The sequence below is a fragment of the Sturnus vulgaris genome, chromosome Z (genome assembly GCF_052056855.1).
Source record: "Sturnus vulgaris isolate bStuVul1 chromosome Z, bStuVul1.hap1, whole genome shotgun sequence".
Taxonomy (NCBI): Eukaryota; Metazoa; Chordata; class Aves; order Passeriformes; family Sturnidae; genus Sturnus; species Sturnus vulgaris.
This window is the reverse complement of record NC_142283.1, coordinates 26,856,289-26,881,495: the sequence shown is the minus strand read 5'-3', so window position 1 is coordinate 26,881,495 and position 25,207 is coordinate 26,856,289. Positions and strand designations below refer to the sequence as shown.

General features: G+C 37.6%; 1 protein-coding gene across 1 annotated transcript in view; it reads right to left on the bottom strand.

Moving 5' to 3' along the window:
* Positions 1-6,695: 6,695 nt before the first annotated feature.
* The window catches only part of RORB (RAR related orphan receptor B), a 134,861-nt gene continuing 116,349 nt past the window's right edge, over positions 6,696-25,207 (bottom strand). The window contains exons 5-10 of the mRNA XM_014886312.2: positions 24,239-24,360; positions 22,855-22,987; positions 20,570-20,677; positions 19,368-19,478; positions 16,950-17,062; positions 6,696-16,471 (exon numbers count right to left, since the gene is read on the bottom strand). Coding sequence (XP_014741798.1) covers positions 16,316-16,471; positions 16,950-17,062; positions 19,368-19,478; positions 20,570-20,677; positions 22,855-22,987; positions 24,239-24,360 — 743 coding nt within the window. The 3' untranslated portion in view covers positions 6,696-16,315. The remainder of the gene's footprint in view (positions 16,472-16,949; positions 17,063-19,367; positions 19,479-20,569; positions 20,678-22,854; positions 22,988-24,238; positions 24,361-25,207) is intronic.

Below are 25,207 nucleotides of genomic sequence, written 5' to 3'. Positions count from 1 at the left end.
CTGTCTCTTTTAGGATCAGGCACATAACCTGCACAGCAGTTGCACTTGGTTTCTAAATATGTGATGTTGGACATGAACTATGAGAAAACTGAATTACTTTTTTTTTTGCAAATCTCGTATCCTATAGCTTCTTGGCACCACATCCACGCAGCACTATTTACACAATCAGTTATTCCAATAACATGAGTTTAGATTCTTTTTTGTCTTCTTATAAATAAGCAGATTCTATAGCACAGAAAAAAAGAAAAAAGGAAAAAGAAACAAAAAGCCAGAAAAAAGTTCCTGTCACAATTGTTTTTGGATACTCTTATTAGATTAGGAAATTAGTTTGTAAACTGCAAATTTGGCACCTGTGTTTTGCTACATTTAAGTATAAAGCCCCTCTTCACACATTAATCCACCTATCATGCCCATGCATAGCAAGAAAATCTGTGGCCCAAAGGCTTGTGAAAAGAGAAACTGTGGAAAGGGAAATATGAGTTTACAAAGAGATTCTGACTTCCTTCTCCTCGGAAAAAGTAGATCAAGGCTACAGAAGTGACATCCAATTATATCATGCAGGGTCCATGAAGAAGAAGAAGAAGAAGAAGAAGAAGAAGAAGAAGAAGAAGAAGAAGAAGAAGAAGAAGAAGAAGAAATGATAGACTGAGCTGGTGCCAGATTTCCAATTAAGATATTGTAAAATCAGCTACTTTTCACAAGCATATATGTAAAAAAAAAAAAAAGGAAAACCAAACAAAACCCCCAAAATACTGCCTATAACCAAGCCTCAAAACCAGGACAATCCCAAAAGTCCTTATAGATGTTTACTATCCAATTGAGGAAAATAAAAAAAAAAAAAAGGGAATATTATAAAAGTGAAGTGTGTGGGAAGGAGAAAGGTGAAGATCTTCTATTTCCAGCCCCACAACATTTGGAAGCACCGCTAACTCCACCTGAACCCAAACCCGTCTTATCCTGTAAGTCTGCTGTTTCATATAGAGACATGCTAAAGTAAGTCTTACGACGTGGTTACAAAATTTCTGTAATGGCTTAAGGAATTAAGTATTCATATTTCGGATTACTGCAGCAGTCCTCAAATGGGGCTAGAGAGGTGTGGTTTTTTTGGAGCAGCTGAGGTTTATTGCTTGGCTAGTGAGCTCTGAAATGTGATGTATAATACACAAAATAAATCCCCTTTAAAAGCAGCTGAGAAGTGTGAAAAGTATATTTTCTTTTCTTTTTCAGAACTACATCTGTTACTAGAGCATGCCTGAAGCTGAGGATTCAGACACAATACTTAAGGCAAGTTTAGAAGCCCTGTGAGGACATGCCTGCAGTTTGATTTCAACCAGAAGTCCCGGAAGAACTAAGATTTTGACAGCCTTCTTGAATTTGGTAGTACCCTCCAGGGCCTCTGACTGTCACAGCTTAGCAACTGCCTCTCAGTAATTCTTGATGTTTGGAATTACTGCACTCCTTCCCTCTCCTTGGAAGATCAGAACTTCCCTACAGACTGCAAAGTGGCTTATGGAACTGCATGAAGCCTGTTCTAAATATTGTCAGTCTCTTTTTTCCAAGCTCAAGCTTATGCAAAAATGTTTCCTGTGCATGATGCTCTTTGAATCCATGTCATGAGGAGAGAACTCTAGATTATCACTTCTTGTTATAAATATGCACCATTTATTAGATACTGTATTCTATTTATTTTTCTATTTTGAATTTGCAGTTCCATACGCTCTACTTCATTACCTAGTGTGAAGTCCAAAAATGCAGATACTAACTAGTTATTTCCAGCACTGTGCCCTCTGTTCAAATGATTAGGCAAAAGAAAAAATATACTTCCACCACTTGCTTTTCTAGACCATGCTGAATTGGAACATCCCATGAGAGAGACTCTTTTTTGTTTATCTCAGTCCTGCCCACCTATTTGTTGAAGTCAGGTTAGTAAAAGTACTATGACACTGAGCTCCCATGCTGACTCTATGACAGCACTTTGAATTTCTCCATTATCTGAACAGCTCTGTTTACCAAACCTATTATCCTTCCCCATTGGTTTTCAAGCTGAGAAAGCAAAAGCAACTTCTTTAATGGCTCAGAGATTGATAATTAACAATTTACATATCCCTTGTAAGGTTGATAATCAAAATAACTGCTTTTGGACAGTGAAAATACTGGAGAAAAGGAAGTGGAAGTCAACTTCTGTGGTTAAGTTAATGTGCTTCATTAATCACAATCTATCTTTTATTGCATTGCTCAAAGCCAAATCCATTCTGTTTCTTGGGAATGAGTTAGATTAAAATCAAGTGCTCTTAATGCATCTTTGACATCTGGCCTAGCAGCTGGCTATCACTAATATTGCTCTTTAGAAGTGTCAGGAGCCACATTTACTGTGACCATTCTAGCCCTTCTGATTTAAGCTACTGTAGAAGGCAATGAATTACCTCAAAGGACCTCCTCTGGAAAGTCCTAAGTTTTATGCTGGATCCCCTGCTAGCCTCACCACTTCATGAGTATGAACAATCATACAATTGAACTGATTTGACTTTGCTGCTCCTGGAGTTTCATTGCCTTTAACCTTGGGATGTAATGATGGTAATGCCATGCTAAGTGCCTCTTCTACCTGGGTTTGTCTGCTCAAGTAGGGCACCCATTCTTGTTAGCTGAAAACTGCACTGATTTGCAATGAGAGGGGAAATAGATTGAGCATGATTAATACCACTATGAATGTAACCTCTTTTCTTGCAAAGATTTTGAAGGTGGTAGTCATCCAGACATATTTATTTATTAATTATAAGCTTATTCCTAAAAAAGGCTGGGATTTCAGCCCCTGCCCACCCCCCCCAAAAAAACAGCATCAGCCTAAAGTCCCTACTCCTTCCTTTCTCCAGGCACACTTGAATATGCATTAAATTTGGATGCAATTGTTCCCCTCTAATGACGGTGCAGTGGGAGTTTTCTTTTCCTAGCAGTGAAAGGAGGCAAAGAAATTACAGTTGGCCAGTGAAACTGTCCATCCCACAACTGGGATGACAAATTAGCCCTCAGCTTTCCAGACACTATGTTGCCTACCTTATTTCCTAGCTGTTTTCCAGTGCCCTCTCACGTTACCTGCTTCTGACTCAATGACTTGGAAAGAATCTAGGAAATGTGATGAATACGAGGCAGAATAGTAGTTTCAGAGTCTTTATTATGACTTGGCCATTCTCAGACTGAAGGCTTTTAACAGAGGCATCAACTTCCTCCACAGATATTGTGGTCTGAAGAGGCCATTGTTTCGACCCATAGCAACCAGTTTTTATGCCCTGGTTTTCAGTAGAATTACTGCTCACTGGCTCGTTGGGGCATCTGCAAGGACATTATGCACTCCAGGAGGAGTCCCTCGTGACACAGTGCTGCCTAAATGCTGGTCTTTCCTAGAAAATCTCTGTGAGAGATGATGAGGGCTTTTTTTTATTTGTCAGCCTGGAAACCATAGGTTAAGATCCAGGTATTAAGATCATTAGAGAAATGTCTTTGCCTGAATGAAAGTGCAAATGAGACCATATATAGGATTTATATTTAGCAATAAATGTGAGGTAAGAGAAGAATACCAGCATGAATTTGGTAAAACTTTATAGTGTTCCATGTGTGTCACAAAGCAGCAAAGGATATACTAAATCTTGGCTGTGTCAATCACTGAGTAATTTAGAGGAACCACACAAAGCTGATCAACTACAACTGCAATTTTAGTGATGCTGTCTTTATAATTGAATACATTTTGAATGCCAAAATACAACAAAACCACCTGGATAGAGGATGCAATTTCTAAAGCCCTCTGATAAGGCTCCTTTTTATTAGTCTGAGGAAACTCCAGATGAATTCAGCATTTGCTCAAATCTGCTATTGATTAATTAGTGGAACTGGAAACATGTTACATGACACTTTATTAGGACTGGGATGAATCTACTGATCATGGAAGTGCTCTTTTAAGCTTCAAAATGAAGTTACTGTTGTGAAGATTTTGAAGGCAAATCACAGCAATTATTTCTAAATCACTGTTAGTGTCCAATCTGCTTACTTTCCTACACCCAAAATTCCAGCCATTTGTATTAAATGGATGTTGTGCACCTCAACTTCCTATAGAAATCTGAACACCAGCACATAGCTACACCGGAGTTGCCATAGGTTATTCCAAATGTCCATGTACGAAAGCTGTGAGGAGCAGCAGGAAGAGGTCATGTGAGGCACCCAAGAGCAGTGCAAACAGGACCAATGCACCTCTCTGGCCAACTGAATGGAGCCTTTACAGGTAGAATGCACAGGTGAATGACTTGCCAAGTGCACATCTTGCACATCAAGACTTTTAGTGCACATCTGTAGGGGGAGGTAATATTTTTATTAGACTGTCGACTATAATTGGAATAAAAGCTTTCTGGGGTCAGTCCCTTCATCAGGACTAACTGAAGCTCTTATGTCTCCTATGAATTTCTCTTCTGTCATATATGTAGACCATTAAAACCACAATTAAACTCCTGCATGCATAGGAAGGTAAACAGACATTTTTGAGAAACAGAAGCATGGCCTTTAACATCAACATTACAACAACGCCTGCACTAGAACAAGTCAGAGTTTGTCCTCCCAAAGAAATCTGCAATCCAAAGGACTTTTCCAAGATGTACTGGGTAAGAGGATGGGAAGTGAGATGAACAATAAGGGAGTAAGAAGGAAGAGAGGCAGAAAATTTGTTTAGCCAGATTTTGATTTACTGAATACAAACAGTGGACTATTCTTAGGATGTTCATCACATTTCACAAGACAGTTTCTGCTACAAAGATATTGCCTGAAGTGCATGGTAAGTTATGATTGAATACATCTGTGATACATCATGATCCAGAAGGCTTCATTTGCATGGGTTTGTTAATAATTGAACACCTGTAGGTATGTAATTTTTCTGGGACTGACAACTAACTATAATTATTTAATGTTGTTTTGTATAATGCATTTCACCATTGTCTTTCTTGAAAGCCTATATTCATCCATCTACCTTCAAGAACCTGCAATGTGAAAAATGTATACAATAGTTCATTCTTGTAGAAGGAGATCTGTTGTGGGCCTGCACACACTGAAATATTAAATGACATTTAACCAGCACAATAGCGTAGTAAGTTATGCCCTGTAAGACTTTTGTATAACTGTGTCTCAAAATAATGGGTGTAAATGCGGCACTCCATTTATTTCATATGGCTAGTAAACTCTTCAGCTTCGTTATATCTGAAATGTAAATGTTTATTTATCAACTCCCAATTACACTTGTCTGAATTTTTTTCAAATGGAGAAAGGAATGAAATCCCCAAACAAGCCTTAAATATCTGGAATTTGAAAATCTACTCAAGCTAACCTGCATTTGCAGCATCTCATAGCCCAAATTTCCTTACCTGCATTGTGCTACTGTCAGGAGAAAGGGGAGATTTACTCAACCCCAATATGTGATTGTCTGTCAGTGCCCCAGGAGAGCCTGGGCCCTTGTGCCTGACCAGTCTGTCAGATCCTGTTGTGGGGCCCCTCACGGGCAGTTCAGTGGGTCAGAGGGGGTTCAGGGTCCCCTCCCTGCATCTCCACATCTCTGCCCATTGCTGGCTGTCAAACATCTTACCCAGTGAGGGGTGGTGGTACCCTGGGGCAGAGATCTCGGGACAGTACTGAGATAACCTTGGGATGGGGACCTGAGGCAGTGATTTTCCCCACAGCTGCTGATTCCAGAGCAGGAATCTCCCTTCACCTCTCTCTGCTTTAGGCTGCTGGCAGGGCTGTCAGCTGCACAGGACACTGAGTTCCCTCTTCTCTAGGTTCTGACAGAGCCTGGCTGTGCTGTGTCCACTCCACTCTCCATTTAGACCCCAAAGATTGTGTTGTGTCTGGGAGGTCGAGTACGCTGACTGCATTCCACCTGGGAGGAGCAACTGTATTTCCCCCCATAATTTCTATACTGTTATGTTTATAGTCTCAGTCATTTTCCCACAGATGTGAATAACATTTAAACATTGCTGGCTTTAGGTGTAAGCACTGCATCAAGCCTGCTGAGATCAGTACACTAATAAACATGTGCCTAATAGTTTGATGTTTTGATATTGTTGTTTTTAAATTTACTTCTGATTTAAATTTAGGGTCCTAAAAATTTAAAGTTAGTATAATTAAAAGGTACTGCTTACAGCCTTGTCAGCTAAACATACGCAGACTTAAAAAATATTTGACATATTTACCATTTTAAATACAGTGTCTTCTTTTAAATAAAGTAACCTTCTGTTACACTACTGTACAGTTTGCTGTCACACAATTGTTTCTATGTTGTTTTGCTTTTGTACTAGCTGAAGCTTTCCTCCAAATAAACAGAGAAATAAATTAGTAAGTATAGCAATGTCCATATTCAAACTTACAGCTGTAACTAAAAATGTAAAACAATGCCACTGTTCTCATCAGTTGATGTTGCATTATGCTGCATACTTAATTCTATTGGTTACTAAATCCCCTGAAATTAAGTACAGGCACCTGATCATAGAACTTTAGAATGGGTATGGCTGGAAGGAGATCTCAAAGTTGATCTAGTTAAAACTCCCCTGCTGTGGGTAGGGAAACATGATGGTAAGGAATATTTTCTCGTTTGAAAATGCATACACTGTGCTTTTTCCTGACAGATACAGCTAATTTAAAGGGACAGGAAAAAGAAAAGCCCGAACCAAAACCTACAACAGAATTTATTTTCTTATATATTTTTTTTTAATTTTTGCATTAAAGAAATGAACTCCAACATTGATTGTCATTTACAGAAAACATTCAAAAATCATGGATGCATTATTATGAAATGCTAACAGTGTTTAACTAATAATTTACAGGTAATAAAATAAGACAAAGATCTAATACATTCTAAAGTAATATAGAATCTTTTCATTTGACAAGGATGCTGGTCCTACAAGATTCATGATAAAAAAATCCTCAAAACCCTCAATGGTAACTTTCTAAATGAATCAGGCTGTCTTTTTACTCACATACACATAAATTAGGTCAATTATATTAAACGAGGGAGAAAGATCAGAAGAGAATTGTAAAAATTCTCTATGAACTCCTGGCACTGTTGAAATCAGCGAAGAGTTTGCTGCTGGTTTCAATGGAGCTAGATTTTTACCCAGTCTAACATGATTCATTTGCGGTTCTGCTCTTTGTGTCTACAAGCCAGTTAAGATACATCACAGTTATTACAGAACTAAGCTTATTAAAAAAAAAATCACTGTTGACTCTATGAGGCATGTGATTTTAGAAAGGAACTTTTATTTGTCTTTTGAGAGTGATTAATTTTGAGTGTTACTTATTATTTTATTAGATTATTATCATACTTCTTGACAGGCAATGCAACTCATGTGTGTTACCAACAGTGGTAAACATGCTTACCAAATAAAAAACAACACACTCCTAAAATTCTAATTAAATTAATTTACAACAATGTAACTACAGCCAAGCACCAAATAGCTCAGGGCTTGGATCCTGGGTCTTTACATCTCATTTCACTCTAACAAAATGAACTGGAAATAGGATAAAAACATTAGATATTTGAAAGTGGGAAGTATATGAAAAATCATTTCTTCTCATAATCCTAAAAGCATTTTCAGGGATATTTCAAAAATATTAGAAAGCTTCATTTAAATCTAAATATCTATCTTACTTATGTTTTTATTTTTTTATAAATTGGTAATCACAAAATACTAGCCATTAAAATCACATTTGGATGCCAGAAAAGCATCTAAATACTTTGCTCATTATTTATGCTCCTGCCTGTATTACATTGCAGCTGTTGATAGACTGGACATAGTTTCTTTTTTCCATTATGATCTTTAAAATGTGCATTTGGTGAAGATCAGTTATGGCTTCAGATTACAACTAATGAGTGACCCGACCTCAAATTTGAATAAGAAATTAAAGGCATACAAAAATATTTTGCTCATTGGAAAGAGAGAAATGTTTCTATTAATATAAGTCATGTCAGAAAGATTTCATAAAAGCCATATGCTATAAGGAAGCATCATTTGCTTGAACAACTTTTCTTCAAATCAGTCAAATGCAGTCCACAGGAACTATTACAGTACTCATTTTACAGACTTGCTGGGATCACATTTCACTGATAATCCCACATTTTTTTCCCGATTATGAACAGAAGCATACACTAAATATCAACGGCTGGTCAAAAGGCTTTATCTGTTACAATCAGTTTCCATAAAAACTGAAGAGTACATTACACTTACAGGAAGCAAGTACATAATTTACTCTTTGATGTTTTTCCTTTTTTAAAAAAAACCAAACCATTACAAAGTCTTATGTTTAAACAGAGACATAGAAAAAATCAGTGTATTCACTGTCCCAAGTTATTTACAGCAAAAATTACAGAGACAGCATACATAGTATTGGACCTTCCACAAGAATATATTAAAAGTAATTACATATGAAAAAATATTTTATTTGTCTTCTACATTTCTACAATACATACTCAGGTTTCTTTCTTCTTGTTTTGTTTGTTTAATTTTTAAGTAACTTCTTTAGTGTTAATCAAATGAGGCAGAGAGTGCAGCTGTAAAATAAGGGATTTTGTTGCTATTATGATTCCTATATTCTTTATATCGTCCATTCATTACAACTGAAGTAATTAGTTTAACATGGGAATTATCTCATAGCAATTAGAATAAATCTCAAAATAACCAATGTATTCGATTTAGCTGAGTGTTGATAACAGCTTAGAGTTCAGTTGTACTTCATTTGTCGCCACAAGTACAATCACAGAGCCGCTCCCCAAAGTGTACTAGAGGTCACATGACAGTCACACAAGAGGCAAAAACTATCATGGCTAGTTCACTGGCTATGCTACTCAGTGGCTTCTTAAAAATAAGTGCACAAATAAATCCCCATATACTGCACGAGAATGTGTGGTCCACACTCCGTAGGGTTAAATGATTATTAGCTTTTTTTACTAACAACAAAACACCTTTTTTGCCTGATTCTGACATTGAAGTGACACATTAAAAAAACCACAAATGTAGTGCATCTGAATCTGAATCCCCAAAGTCAACAGCCTAATGTAGTTACTTTGACTTATTAAGCTGTGTGTCTAATCAAGACAAGTATAAGTGCTTTTTTTTAAGTTTTTTTTTTTTTTAAATAAGCTGGTTTTATCCTAAGCAGTTGTCAAGGTAAAGCCTGTTCTTTCCTTTTCTTGGTGGTTACCCATCTGCTTCTGCTTGTGTTTCAATGCATCTGCATTCCTGTTGCCCAAATTAAGGGGCCAATGTTTTCCTAATATTGAAAACTAGGAGCCATTTTTAAAAATTCTCTCCAGACAGAGTCTTATATTGAACATACTTTACTGCTGTCAATATATAGTCATAAACAAGGACCTCAGCATTTTCTTGAAGCACAAAAAATTTTCTCAACAGCAGTATCTTAATTCATAAATTAGCAGCTATATCCAACAAATCAAAAAAATATGCAAAATCACTGTGATATCTACATTAGTTGAATTTTTTCTTTATGTTATTGTACAAAAGACCACGTGCAAAGCAAACAATTTCTGCAAGTACAGTTACAAAGAAACACTTACAATTTACTTATTGCTGCTATATATCCAATGCTGTTTTCTTTCACTTTCCCTATGTGCTGTGCTTGAATCGTGAGGATGATGAAATTTTGCAAATGTAGTACATCATGTTACTGAACTCACTGTGAGCAGTATTACCCTCGCTGCCTGCAGTAACATCCAGGAAATACTCCTTTCCCAGAGTTCAATGCCTCATCCTCTCAACAGAAATGCAATGCAAGGGTCATTTGGAGGACAGAGCTGCCACTGGATATCCAGCCTGCCTTTTTAGGAGACGTACTGATCTGTGAGCTACCACTGTGGACGTTTTCGGTCTCTCATTTTCACAATGACTCTTGTCCTCAGACTGCATACACTAGTGGCTTTTAGAGCTGCAAACAACTTCTGGGGTGATAACTTAGTGGGATGTTGGGCTCATCGTCATACAGCCATGCAGGGACAACACATGCAGGGATAATGCATGCAGGGACAACACAGCTAAGCGAGAGCATGAAGGAAGAGGAGGAAGGAGCTTGCTTCCTACCATCTGGGTGGAGCCTCCCTTGCAGGCTGCAAGTACAGATCAACTGAGAAAGAACAAAGATGAATCATTTACCACTCCCAGCCCCATTCACTAGGAGTGAGGAGTAAACAGAAAAGGAAAGAGAGGCAAGGTTCTCTGACCATGAGACTGAACTTTTCAATGGGAAGTTATCATGCTAACAAGAACTTCAGTTACTTGGACATGGCTCCTAGCCATCTGAAGGATTAAAATAAAAATTGCAATGGGATGGTTGGCAAGGAATACGATGATGAAAATCCTGATACATAGGGCTGCTGGCCTCTCCACCTCCTGAAGTTGTCCATTAGTCTTTTAGTTGGAGGGATTTCAGAGGATGGAGGGAGTCAAAAACCCACATACTCACTGTGATAACAAGAGCAATGACCATATTCAGAGCTGAGGAAAACCTCTTGGTTGAAGACATGGAAATAACTTAATGACTGGCAATAAAATCCACCACAATTTATCCTTCTGTGTGTGGTCTTGTAATGATAGAAAATCTGTAGTGTAAAGCTAGGGATAAGCACATTTCAAAACTCTAGGAAGTGGTTACTTTTCAGTGGGTACTTAGATGTGAGAAAAGGATTAATTATACCCATGGAGAAGTACTGCTACAGAGTCGTGGGCTAGCTATGATTTTGTGTATCCCTGAGAGAAAATGGTAGCTGTTAGCCACTTGCTCATGTCTACTTGTTCTTCAAAGTCACTTCTCCATGTCCTAGCTCAGTACTCTTGCCATTGCTGATATACTATCGCTTATTCCATGTCTTAACCTTTCCTCTTACATGCCTGCAACAAGTCTGAATAAGACCTCACATTAATGGTATATAAACTGAGTACTTTGAGACTTTGCCAGTTGTCTAAATTCAGTAATTCATACAAAGTCTGCTTGTATTTTGTTCCCAAAAGGACCTTAACATCATGAGCTGATGGGTCAGTAGGACTCTGCTGACTATGAAACAAAAGGCAAAGTTCTGACAGATCAAGCTGAGAAAATGCTGACAGTGAATTCAGTTTATACCAATGTTACTTTTAATCATAGGCTTGAAAGCCTTGTCTGGGTCATGTTCACCTGGGCAGCTCAACCCACGCCCTTCAAAGCCTCTAACATTTTCTTCTGAATTATCACTGTTATATTTATAGTGTTATTTTTAGTAATGAAACATCCCTGAGTGGCATAGAGTGCAATGTTTGCATCAAGCAGTGATTGTCATTTACGAAGCGTGAAATTTAATGAGTAAAGAAGAGGACAGGGCCTCCAGCACACTGTTCCTAATGGATGTCAGAGATAGGATTTATTTTCTGGAGTGGAGGCAGGAGGTGCTGGGACAGGCTGGTAGATGTACACTACAATTTTATGGCCAGGGAAAAGCAAGCTGTTCAGTCCCAGGGTTCCATTTCATACATCCTTAGACATTGGACAAAATAAAAACTTCCACGTTTCAGTTTGATCTTATGTGTTATATTCCTGGGATGTTCAAAAACAATAACTGAAAATAGGAACCATCTTCCAGGCTGGACGTTAGCTCGTCTGGAAACAGCACAATCAATGCAGAGTCAGGAGGGAGGAGGACTAGGGGAGCCTGAACGTCTTTCAAATGACATTTGAAGCACAGATTCAGAGGGGTGGAAAAGTCAACAGGGAAAGGAGCCATCAGCTGCACATCTCTAACTAAGCTGCCCGACCAATTTGTGAGACTTCTGTAATCTCAGAGAAACTCGTACAGTCTGGTGCTGGGAGGCCAAGAGGCTAGCACACTTCACCTCCTATGTGTAGAAGCCGCTACATCAGAAATCTTGCAAACTGTCCCAAAGGGAAACACACCCCCGTGCAAACTGCCACTGTGAAACTGAACAAAGAAAATGGCATAACAGAGCTCATCTTCATGGGCAGCTCTGGTGGCTGCTGCACCTCAGCACCATAATCTGGCACTGGTATGGAAAAAGCATTGGTGCCCAAGGTGCAACAGGAGGATAAACTGACCCCCGTGAAACTATGCTGAAGTGAACAGCGTGGAGCACGAAGTCAAAGCATTTATGAGAGTAACATCTACCTTCTGCTCAACAAAGCTCAAGAGGGACCTCTTAACGCCAAGGGCCTCCAACCTTGTGATGGGTTGAGCACCTTCTTTGCTGAAATGCCTCAATTTTTAGTGACTCTAGTTAGAGCTAAGCATCTGACAACTTGCAGAATCAATTCCTTAATTCTATCTATCACAAGCCAATCAAAAACCATATGTTGCTTTTGGAAACAAATTTTCTCAACTCAGGTGTCTTCTATTACCATGTTTCTCTTCTATCAATTTCCATTAGAAGGAAATACGAATCTTGGAATTAATTCTTTATAAAAATAGCAGGCAAGAGTCATATTTACAGGAAAATAAAGTCTTTGTGGGAGTATAATGAACACTGTACATCTGCTTCCTCAATGCCAAGAGTAATTTAGCATAATATGGTTGAATTACTTGAGAGCAATGCTAGAAGTAGTAGATTCAATACGTGTTTTAAATATATGCTTTAAATATCCTTTTTTTTTTACAGGTCCCAGGTTAATCAATCATTAAAAAATGTGTCATTTGAAAACCTTGTCACTAAAAATATTAACAAACACATCCAGTTACTACAGAAAGAAGATGTGACAAATTTTAGTTTTAGACACTTACTTGAAAAGCTTCAGGTTCTACTGTGGACTACTGAAGGCCAGAACAAACTAAAATGAAGAACTAATATTGTGAATTATTAATTTATTTAATAAAATTCATGCTATTCCATCCTTAAAAGTCCATGGATAACTTGAATATGTGAAGTCCAATATCAAGAGTTTGAACTTTTGAGTGTAAGTTTGCTGACTCTGCTGGTAAAACCAATCACAAAAATCCAGCCTGTGGCTGTGATCATTATGTGTTGTTCCACACAGTCAGTGAAGGGTAAAAGAGGTACTATACCTATGTGGCCAAGCACAAATGACAGAAAATTAAGTAAAATCTAACTGCAGTTACCACAGCACAGTTCCATAAACAAATAATGCTTGTAAATAAATTTTAATTTTCCAAATAAACAACAATGCTATTTGCTCAAATCCTGTACTAATAGTAACAAAAATTTGTTTGGCAATATACGAAATTCTTGGTAGAGGTTGTTGCCTATCAATGACAATGAAGATCTCGTATGCCAGAGTATTAGAAGTTTCAGGACAAAAGCTAAGAACCCACTTTTATTTCTAAACTGGATATTTCTATCTTTGTGATCTCTGACAAGCCACTTAACCTTTTTTCTTTCATTTCCACATCTATAAAATGTGATCATAATCATTATTGATTGGAAAGGTCATGGCATTGTAGTGATATAAGAATAGTTCTTTAAGGATTAAAGGCCCTGCAGATAACGATTTTTACTGGTGACCTCCATTTAGTTATCTTGCCTGGGAAGCAATTAAAAAATCTCAAGGAGCAATTAGTTTATTTGAGAAGAAAACAACATTTTCAAGATGTAACACACAATTGTGAAGGACTATTTGAGGACAAACCTTGTTATTATGCAGTACTATGAACAGTAGTATTGATTACTTATTCTATATTTCTATGGGTTGGCTAAATATAGACTTTTGATATACTGAAAAGGAATATATAAAATATTTCAATCAGTATGTGTGTGTTGTTGTGTTGGGAAATCAAGGAAAACATGAATCCCCTGCAATTAAAACTGAGCACTTCTGGAGTTCAGTACGACTCAATTTTTCCACGAGAAATCTACACAAATAGTATGTAGACATTGAGTTTTGATATACACATACTTGAAATTTGGGATCAAGAAGGGCTGCAAACAGGTAAATCACCTTATAAAGGAATATCAGTGTTACAGTATAAAGAAGCATCAAGACCAATGCTTTATTATGCTAACTAAAGACATTTTAAGGTAATCACCAGAGAAATGTCCTTTGAATTTGGAGTAAAAAAAGGTAACATTAATTTAACAACTGCTGTTCTATAGGATTAAGCAATTTTGAAGAGTATGGCACATTTGCAACAAAATTCTCACAACTAAATTTGCTGGACGAATTTTTTTCTTTTTTCTAAGTTGTAATGGACCTGCACAGAAACATTTATTAGCTGAGAGCTTGTAACTACTTTTGTACCTGTTCTTGCATTGCTAAAACATAACAAAGAAATTGTGATATTCTCTAGACTCGATTCTGCCACAAAATACATATGTAAACTTGCAAACTGACTGATGGAAGGCAAGGGAGAGCTCCACAAAGTACTTGAAATAGCCTGTGAATTTTCTGCTCATGCAGAAAAGAGAAGCTTGAGACCAGAACTGCACAAGGCATTAAGTTATCACCAAAACAGACCGATTTTCTTCACCCACCCTAGGGCCCTGCGGGCTCCCTGTGACACTGCCCCTCCAAGAGCCTGGACAATGAGCAGGTCCTTTGTGCTTCCCCTTGCCTTGCCTCAGATTGCACTGGCTTCTGCGTGGTTTGAAATAAATGCATCTGCTTGTGATCCTGCCTTCACTTCCTTTCTTCTCCCCTGCCTGCTTCTTCTTATTTCTGCTCTATGCCCTCTGCTAGCATCCCAGGAGGAGACGTCTCTGAAAAAGTTCACAATGAGTAAAAGTGGGGGTAAAGAGAGATGTAGCAGAAACTGAATCCCTCTTTCATAGCTAAAATATCTGTGTTTAGTACTACTGGGAGAATGCAGATACATTAATAATGACTGCTGATTAAACTTAATTAATCCACAAGATTAAGTCCACGGCAGCCTTCCACTCTGCTCTGTGTTTGCCTTTGGTTTTGCAAGCAAATGCACGTATAGTCAATTCAGAGATAGATAAAAAGAAAGCTCCAATCCTTTGCTCCACTCCTGAAATGCATCCAAAATAAATCCTATATATGCATATATATATATACACAGTTATATATACAGATATATACATACATATATGCATGTGTTTAAAACACACACAGATGTATGAGTGTAATGGAAACCATCAAGCCCGTCTAGATGATGACAATTATACTGTCCTTTGTAACCACGGACTTCACTCACTTTTGACTTTCCTCTTCCTTCCCTCCTTTCCTTCCTCTTCAGAGATACATTTTACACTTGCTATGGTTTTCACTGAGCTTGTTACCTATCTTTCTAATGGGTTCAGCAAAAAACAAACCAAGACTTGAAGTTACTTTTCAAAGAAGTATATATAAAACAAAATCATGTGTGAAATCAGAAAAATGTACATATGAGATTGTCTACATTTTTACTCCATGTTTCAGATACTTTACTGAGATCAGGTCCTACTATGTTCACTTTTATATGTTCTATCCCTGTAACAGTGAGAAAATAAAAAACAAACCCCAATCCTATTTCTCTTTTCACTAAAACCATCCAGACAAGGCTTTTGCACCATTGATACATTCCTGATGTTTGATTTACACACAGCACACATGCACTACATTACACATATCTCAGAAGTGATCCTGTCATTACACATTGGCAGCTGACAATTTAACTCTGGCAAAGCAAATTTAAGTAAGAAATATATGACAGCTGGGTTGAACATCCTTTAAATGTAGCCATGTCATCTTAAGTTACAGCATGTATGCATATAATGCATACATACATATATACATACATACATACATATATATGTACATATATATGTGAGTGTGTGTGTCTTCCATATATGCACCATAATTTCCAAGACAGCTACAAATTTCCACATGCATTAAACTATCTAAAAACATAGAACTAGGCAGTCTAATAAGTGGAATTTTCTTAAATTATATTTGAACAATAAACAGCAAGTGTAATACTGCAAAGTACTGCTCTATTATCATGTATATCTACAATAAAATTCTAGGAACAGTTGTCTCCCAAAACATCCCCCAATAAAAGGAAATTTAAAAAAAAGGTAACACCCAGTGTCCTATATTTGTATATTCATTGTCAGTTCAAAAACAAACAAACAAAAAAGTAAACAAAAGAGAAAAACGACATCCCCACTCAGAGTTGCATATTTACATTCTTCAAACTGTAGCGGTGAAAAATAATTCTATTAAGTGCAGGACATTCCTAGTGTTGCAGTAGTGACATTTTTTATAATTTCTTCATGAAAACATTTCTTTTTGTCTTACTAGTGATGCATTCCATGACTACGTGAAAATTCTATTATCCCCTTCACTTGCAGCCAGTGGTTGAGTCTGGATTGAAAAGCTCCTTGTACAATGGAGGAAACAGTGTGTTCACTATGTCTGGATGAGATTGCTTAAATACCTGCAGTTTCTCTCCGTGCAAGTTGCAAAGTGCAGTAATTGTTGGTATCTTGGCTATTAACTGTAAGACATTGAAACAAAAAAAAAGGAAGAAGGTGGAAGCATACTCTGTATAAATTACACTTTCCAAAATTAACCATGTTAGTGTCTTGCTGAGTTACTGAAGGTGATACTCCAAGCTCCATCAAAACCCATCCACAGGTCTAGACATTGTTCTTTCTCTAAGAGCCTAGAAAGAGCTGCCCCCAAAGTTTTAGCCAAGGGCCCAAAATGCATTTAAAAAGGAACAGCCTCAACAAGCACTTTTTAAAGGCAGTTGCATTCTTTACAGGGTATGAACTAAAATTATTGGCAAATTGAACAAAAAAAGGATTAAGAGGCAACAGTCAGAAGAGTCAAAGAAGCCTATCTTCTACTTATGGCAGGCATATAGTGCATTTCTTTTAGCTTACATTAATGTGGCAATAAATACAGGAATGGCTGTGGAAAGAGAAGAGTCACCCTTGAGGATTGCTTGACATTTTGTTTAAAGAATTTACCTTTGTCAATGTCTCCTCGTCGAGGTGGTTCTTCTGAATAACATGTTGAAGTGCAAAGTAAATCTTTTCCTGAAGCTTCTGGACCTTCCTTGGCTCTATTAACCAGGCTCGATCTGAGGAAAAGGAGAACAGGAGTTAAAGAATGCATGTGGGGCATGCTCATGGTGCACACAGATTACTCTATTGGCAAGTAGCCACAGGAATCATAATTCTCATGAGGAGGGACTGCGTGGTAATTAAAGGCATTGTTTCAGAGGCAAAGTGTCTTAATCCATTAAAGGATCACCTGAGCACTTAATTAACACATACAAAACATCCAGGAACACAGTGTTGGCTCTGCACCTCTGTTTAAAGCAGGATGCTAGGCATAAAGATGGGAACAGAAATGAAACACAGCTCAGTATTTTATTATTCTCTGTTGGTATCATCAGTGTTCTACTTTCATACTGGTTAGGTGACAAACATATCATGTTATCTCAGTGTCTTAATACATAAATAATAAACTTACTGATCAAAACAGGTCTTTGAAAATAAGAGAATATAATTATTCAAACATTAATATATCTCATTGTGTACTAGGCTAACATTTCGAGACAAAATATATTCTAAATAAAAAGAAGTGGCTTTCTTCAAGATAATTTCTTCAATAATTCAAAATAATTACAAAGTGAAAGTTCATTATTTAAAAATGTTCTCTTTTCGAACAACATAAAATACAAGATTATCTGGAAGAATAACAGCTATACAGTTGTTTTTATATGACTTCTACTGGATTCAAACCCCAGGTGCAAGAGGTTGCCCTTACTCTCTATTTTCTCAGAAGTCATAGGTTCTGGAGACAAACACAGAGAAAGATAAGCAACAGACCCCAAGACAATCCAAACCCATTAATGCAGCGTGCTTGTAGCACCATTGAACCTTCTGTTTTCCCAGTCTGAAAACTGTTTTTTTTCCCCTTAATCCAGACTAATTCTTGGGTATAGATTTTAGCTTTCATACAGGAAATAACAAAACTTAATTTATCACGGGCATGAATCTTCATGTACAAACTGAAAAATTCAGGAAAAACCCCTTTCACTTTTCTTTCACCCATTCCCCGTCTCTAAAATAGGCCCAGAAATGATTTAAGTTAACCACTTCAATGAACACACATGCCACACAGGCTGGAAGCGAGCAACATTTCATCACAGCAAAATTCTGCCATTTGTCTGACTGTCTCTGAGGAGGAATGTATGAAAAGAGTTGATTGTCAAGTACTGTGAAAAGAGGCAAAAACAAAACACAGATGATCAGGAAAAGAAAACAGTATTTTATAAATTAGAGAATTGTGTTCCCTGAAAGTAAATCAATGGATCCTGTGCTATCAGTAGTCATAGAAACAGAATTAGCTGAGAACACAGCTGGGACACCTTTGAGGTGGAAATCACCGTTTGGAGGGCTGTATATGCAATATTTTGGTGTAACCTCGTGAAGAGTCACTGGCTCAACTATTTCACTTCTGAGCAGACAGTGGCAAGAACGTGGCTCAAAGTGAAGGAAAAAGGAGTGGGGTCTTTACAGCAGGTGTTGTTAACAAGGAGAATGAATGTGCTGACACCATCTGTGATAGTCTAATTCTGACTAACATAATCTCCAACACAGATGTGCGAAAAGCACAAGGTGACCTAGAAGAAGTCTTCAGCAGAAGAAGTTGGAAAAATAATTAATGGTGTGGATTTTTTTGGTAAGGCTATTTAAGAGGTTACCCTTAGATGGAATTGTGTGTCTGCATTCCCTGAGGCATATTTAAAAATCCCACACCAAACGATGAGCTTGTATACTAGATCCACCTTCTGAGTCAACTTAATCACAAAAGTCTCCTCTGTGGTCAGTCAGCCATCCCTTAAATCCCATAAATGCATGCTTGCCTGTGTAGAGTTATGATATATGAATACATGAAAAAGAGCATGTTGCACTTCTAATCACTACCTCTCACCAGGAACAACGTTCACACAGGACTGCACACCAATTTTTACTGCTTATGTTCTCATTCCCAAGAAAAAAGCTCATCATAGTTATGGACTATATAACCTACTCAGGGTTGTGCTCCCTGAAAAAGCGAGTAGGAGTGTGCACCTTTTGAGTAACATGGTTCTCTTCATGTGGCCTGGAGGAAGGCCAGCCTGCATTTCTTGTCCGCACAATCCTGCTCCATTTCTGTTACACTTTGGACCTACCTTCAGTATATGTAATTCCTGATGGTATATTTGGGTAATTCAAGTATTCTTCCACTGCTTAATACATTGCTTAACATTATTTATTAATTCAAATAACATTGTTTAACGTTATTATTTATTATTTATTAACAGCTATTTAAGTATGTAGAAACAGACATGGATAAAGATGGGAAAAAAATCAGTGTTTGGAATGAAAAATTACCTGGTGATATCAAAACAGCAGATGAAAACAAGGCAATCTCCTCCTCAGTCAGCTGTAAGGAACATAAATTCTTTGCAAAGTCAAACGCTTCATTTACCAGATCATCAGAACCTGCAGACCAAAGAGGAGAAAACCAATGCTAGAAATCAGCTCTTCAACCTGCAGGGATTGTTTTGGTGTCAGAAAAAGTTGTTCCTGAATTTCTGTACTGCTAAAGCAAGTGCTTTTTCCACCTAAGCTGAAAATGGCACTAAAATGTATGCTGAAGTGAAAAAAATATCAAGAATTAGATTCAAGTACAAAAATTGTACAGACATTTTGGAAGAGAGTACTCTTTTCCCAATGAGGCAAGAATTGGTATGTCTAAACAGGTATTAAACCTAAGGAGGAGGAAGGACCAGCCCTAAATAACTTTCATAATTTTACTAATTAACAGTACAGATGTTTATGAAAATTTGCAAAAGCATCATAAAGATAAACAAAAATCAACCAATACACATTCATAAATGCTTTAAACTTGTAAAGAAGTAGTACGCTTATGATAGACTAAGAAAAAACCTATGTGTGTGATAAATATATACATTTGAACACAATATCCCTGAGTTTGGTCCTGAATCAATTTCTGATAATATCAGTCTGATGGATGCACAAAACACAAACATTTCACTATTAACATTTCAGGGAGCACTCAACATCATGTTGAGAAACTGATGAAAAAAGTAATTTTTTCACTACGTTAATCTAAATTAGCTTACTTTTAGGCAAAACAGTATTTTCAACAAGTCCTTATCTATATTTTGCACCAGTACATTATTTTAGTATCCTCATTACTGGGACTAATATTGCCGTCTGCATGATACAATTAGTGGGAGGGATTTGATACATCAAGTGTAACTGAACTATAAAGATAAACAGCTCGACTCCTGCCATAAACTCATGGTTCATCAAAACATCAGAAGGCAAGTAATCTATTCGAAAAAACCCTCTTGCTGCTCTTTTTTTTATTAGAGAAACACACCTATCATTGTTAGCAGCTAATGGAATCACCTTTTTTTTTCTTCTTCTGTTCCAACCTAGACATTCAGAGACTTGGGGATTCAACATTTACTGCAGATTTCCACTGTGGGTCACTATCCTCAAAAATTTAAATTTCTTGCTATGTGGCTCAATGCAATTGGTTGGAAAAAAGAAGAGCAACATACCCAGAGCTTTAAACATTTGCATCCCTCCATACTTTCCTTCAAACAGAACAGTATTGTTAAGTGGGTTGAAGGCACGGCACATTCTCACCAATACGACTTCCAAGCAGCCTAGCAGACAGAAAAAAGAGCAAAGGTACCAGGTATTATTGCCTAACAGCACAGTACAGGAAATCTCAAGAAGGTATTTACAAAGCCATCAGTCCTTAAAAACATCAGAAGGGACAGACACTCTCTGAAGATATCTGGATTATACATCTATGAATGTGAGAAAAAATATTTCTGTCTGAGTATAGAAAGGGGTCATTTCTGGTCCAGTCTAACCACCTTTTCTATAGGTTGACTTTTTCACTCTTTGCAGAAAATTAGCAGCCTGAGCTGAATCTGAATTTAGATCTTGAGCAAATAATTTCAGTTTGAAATACTTTATCCTGAAAAATAGGCATTTTTTGAAACTCCTTTTTAATAATTAATATTTTTTTTTAAATAATAACAAGCAGCTTTGTTCAAGGCACATAAAAATCCCAGCTTATTTTGGCTGCAGAGGAAGAACAACACAAAGCATTTTTACAAGTTGAAGTGCTGCCAAGAGCACCCCTAAAATAGATTATACTTCTTGTTTGTTTTCCTTTTTCTTTTTTACTGGTTGTTGAATAGAGAAAGAAACACTTCTTTTTCACTTCTTATCTTTGCATGTTATTTCCTAACTGCAAAAACATGTAGTCAGAAAAGTGGAAGGAAAGATTTTCAGATGCCTTAATTAAATCTCCTAAATCTCCTGTAAGATGAACTTGAATCTGAGGATTCTTCCACAGACATGCTTTTGAAAGAAAAGCCCTCATTTTCTAACTCCTGGTCAGCATTAATAGCAAAAGAGAAAATAAAACCTGACGTATTTTTATATGCTATAGCTTAACAATGTATTCCAACAGTAGCATGTAATAAATCTTTTCCTGAAGGCGCAGTTGTGTGGTTAGCTTTGCCAGTCAAATGAAGATTCCTAGGGATGCACTGGTACCTGCAGAATTTTCAAAATAAGTACGAGATTAAAAATAATAGTTTTTGTGCTATAACTCCCTTTTTCTAGGAGGTTGCCTGTGTGTTCCCTGTGTCTCTGTCTCACTTCCCTTTGCAGCTGTGCCCATCATCAGAGCCCAGTCCCTCACCAAGATAGTCAAGGTGCCGTAATGCCAAAGTTGCAGGTTTGAGTCCCCTATGGGCCACTTCAGAGCTGGACTCGATGATCCTTGTTGGATCCCTTCCACCTTAGAACAGTCTGTGATTCTGGTTTTGCCACTGAGGTTAGCTCAGTTGGTTGGAGTATGGTGCTAATAATGCCAGGGTTGTGGGTTTGATCTCTGTACAGGCCATTCACTGAAGAACTTGACTCAATGATCCCTGTGGGTCCCTTCCAGCTCAGAATAGTCTGTGAATTCTGTGTATAGTGTGCTGAATCACACAGGCTTTCAGCCTAAGTGAAGAGATCTCACTTCAAATAGAAGCACTTCTTAAGTTTTAACAAGCTGATTCACACAGCATCCTACTTTTTACACATGGAGAGAGCAAGAAACTGATATGACAGGATAAATGTAGTTAATTACCAGTTGTGGTTCTTGTGGTTCACTTAGTCATGCCATTTTGTCCTCCTGGGCATAGTCACGATAAATCTTGTCAGGAGTCTTTTGGTGGACAGAAATTACTGAGTCCCTTGTTGAGAAAGGAAAGCCATTTCTCCCTCTCCCTCATGCACACACATGCAAACCTGGCATGCAGAGAGAGCATGGCTGGAGCACACTGCTGTAATCTGCTCTCATTTACTCTGAAACCAACTGGCACCAGCAGGAATTTTCCCTCCTGTGCATTGGCTGTAGAGTGTTTCTGTAGTCTCATTAAAAAGATTAAAGATGACCACAGAGGCAGGCCCCAGTGAGCCTGCCTTCGTTTCATTAATGACAAGAGGGGATTTTACAGGGTGGCAGATGACTGATTCGACCAGCTCAATTTGCAGGCTCCTTCCACCACATGTCAGATTGGAGCAGTGGTTATGTGTGTGTGTGTGTGTGTGTGTGTGTGTGTGTACTTAATAACCACAACTGACTGTAGAGAGAAGGGGATCAGAAGGCAGTAACATCATTAATGTGGAAAATACAGCAAGGTTAATGTACTTAATCCAATGGACAGAAATTAGGGCTCCTTCAAAATTAAAATGATTTGCAGGAAATAACAGAAAAGCACATTTCTAGGGTGCTAGGTGCTAAACCAGTCTCAAGCCTCCGGTGCTTACCCACCTGACTTAAGAAGGAGAATTTGGTCATTCTGGCAGAGCTCCATGAAGCCTGTTATGCGCTTTGCAAACTCCACCACATACTGGATAGCATGAGTGATCTGAATGGCACACTGCTGCCACAGAGCTTCTCTTGTCTTCCAGGAAAACACACATGGAAAAGCAAAGCAGTGAGCAAGCAGGTACATCAGTGCATTAAGTTCTTCAGGTGGTCTTACAGACAGCAGCACTCCTCACACTCCACCCCCATACCCAGGCAGAGCTAGCAGCATTTCTTCTTCTCTAGGTATCCAACACATCTCATTAGAAAGCTGTTTGTGCAAGCCACTGTCCCACTCATCTGAACTTAGACATTGCCTCTTCAAAGGAGCAGAATACACTGCTCAGTGTTAAAATGTGGTTCTAATGCTGGATCTTGTGCAGGACAGACTAATAATGACACAAAAAACTTACACATTCCACAGCACTCTTAGGCAAGAAGTGGCACAATGCTATTAATTTATTCAACAGAATATTTTTCCTAGTTTGAAACTTAAAATATATAATTGAAGTATCTGAACACTCATTACATGAAAATTTCAACTTCCTCATAACAATTTTCTTTGCAGACACGTGTGCAACTATAAATGGATGTTGGTTTCATGTCACAGCTCTGCAAGCTGTGGTGTGTTTTTGTTTCTGCTAATTCTGCATAGCCCCTCAGATTTCAAAGAACAAGCTGCAGTCTCTCCTGTGTCTTACATGACCAGCTAATGTGCCAAGTGAAGTCTGACTCAAGACTCATCACTAATGAAGCCAGTGCAAGAGGCGCAGAGGTTTCTGTTGACTGCATTACATCAGAAGAGATGGAAAATAGACTGAACATGACCTGGGAATCGCAGAAGGTGAACAAAAATGTAGTGTAATGAGTTAATTTTTCTACCCAATATGGAACAGTTTCAATTTAAGGAATACTTTCAGTTTGTTATTATGTATTGTCTTAAGTGACAGGTGCTTTTTATTCACATAAAAACCAGATGTGTTTTCAAAATTACAGGGAAACAAGGTTACATTGTCTTATTTTCTTAAAATCCTTACAACAGAGGATCCAATCATAATCACATTGAAGTTAACTGAATTTGTGCATGAGGTTTAGATCTGTAATAACAAGCACAAAAAACTGGATTGTATTACCATACCTAAGTTTTAACATTAACAAACAGCCCAATATGCTGGAAAGCTTCATCTTCTTTTTATGAACTGTCACTGCTTTGCCTTCAGTAACCAGTTCACCAAAGATACTGAAAACTGTATTTTGACCTGTACAAAACTCATCAGTGTATTCTTGCCAAATAAATCACTCTGTTAACAATTTCAAGCAGAAGAAAAACCATATTACAGGATTGTACCTTGCTCTGGTAAACCTTTATTTCTTCATACGTGTGGGTCTGCCATGCTAGCTGATGTAATTCTTCCATTGTATATTGGCATGTCTCCAAATGAGATTTAATGATATTCTGTGCAATTCGATCTGTGAAAAGGAGAATAAAAAATTGCTTGCATGAAACAGAGAACAGTGAACATCTGCAACAGCAAAATGTTGAAAACATTGAAGTTGCTGGAAAATACACATTTAAGAAAATTAATATTTTCTTTTCAATGCTACCTTTCTCATTTGTTTTTAATTCTGAAGTTGATTATTGCAAAATATTTCAGTATTCAGCCCAAAACCAAATGATCTTGATAAACAGTGGATCTGCAGATTAAAATAGCAATGATTTTTGTGAAATTATACTGAATCTTTTTTTCTGAAAGTGATTTAATATGTTTAAATAAATATCATTTGGAGACCCTGTTTACCAAATTGCTTTTGTCTGCCCCAAACTGATAGACTCTTCTAGCCTGGAGAAGGAATACTGCTGTTGATCATCACCCCAGCAGGACACCTCCTACTGTGTGTAGGTGTTTGCCTCCTTTCCTCATTGTCCATTTCCTTCTACTTCTACTAAAAGAACTAATCTACTGAACTCAGTGGTCAGCAGGTTCAGAGCTGCCAGATCTCTTAGAAATTGACTGACTTCTTGAACTTACCATGAACATTTGCCTTACCTTGGAATGACGCATAAAAGAAGAGGAAACAGGTATCTTTTTTCTCAGATTAGCTTTAAGCTGGATCATTTTCTGATTGAATTTGATTAATTCAATCAGGATTTGATGGAGCAAGAACATGGAAACTGGTTTTAGCAAGGGGTGAAAGCTAAAACTAGTATCCTGGGGTTTAGAAGGAGAGATGGAGGACAAAAATCTCACACACAGTGCTAAGCTACCTTAAAGTTGTCCTGAAATTGCAGCCTCAAAAATTACTTCACAACAAGGAA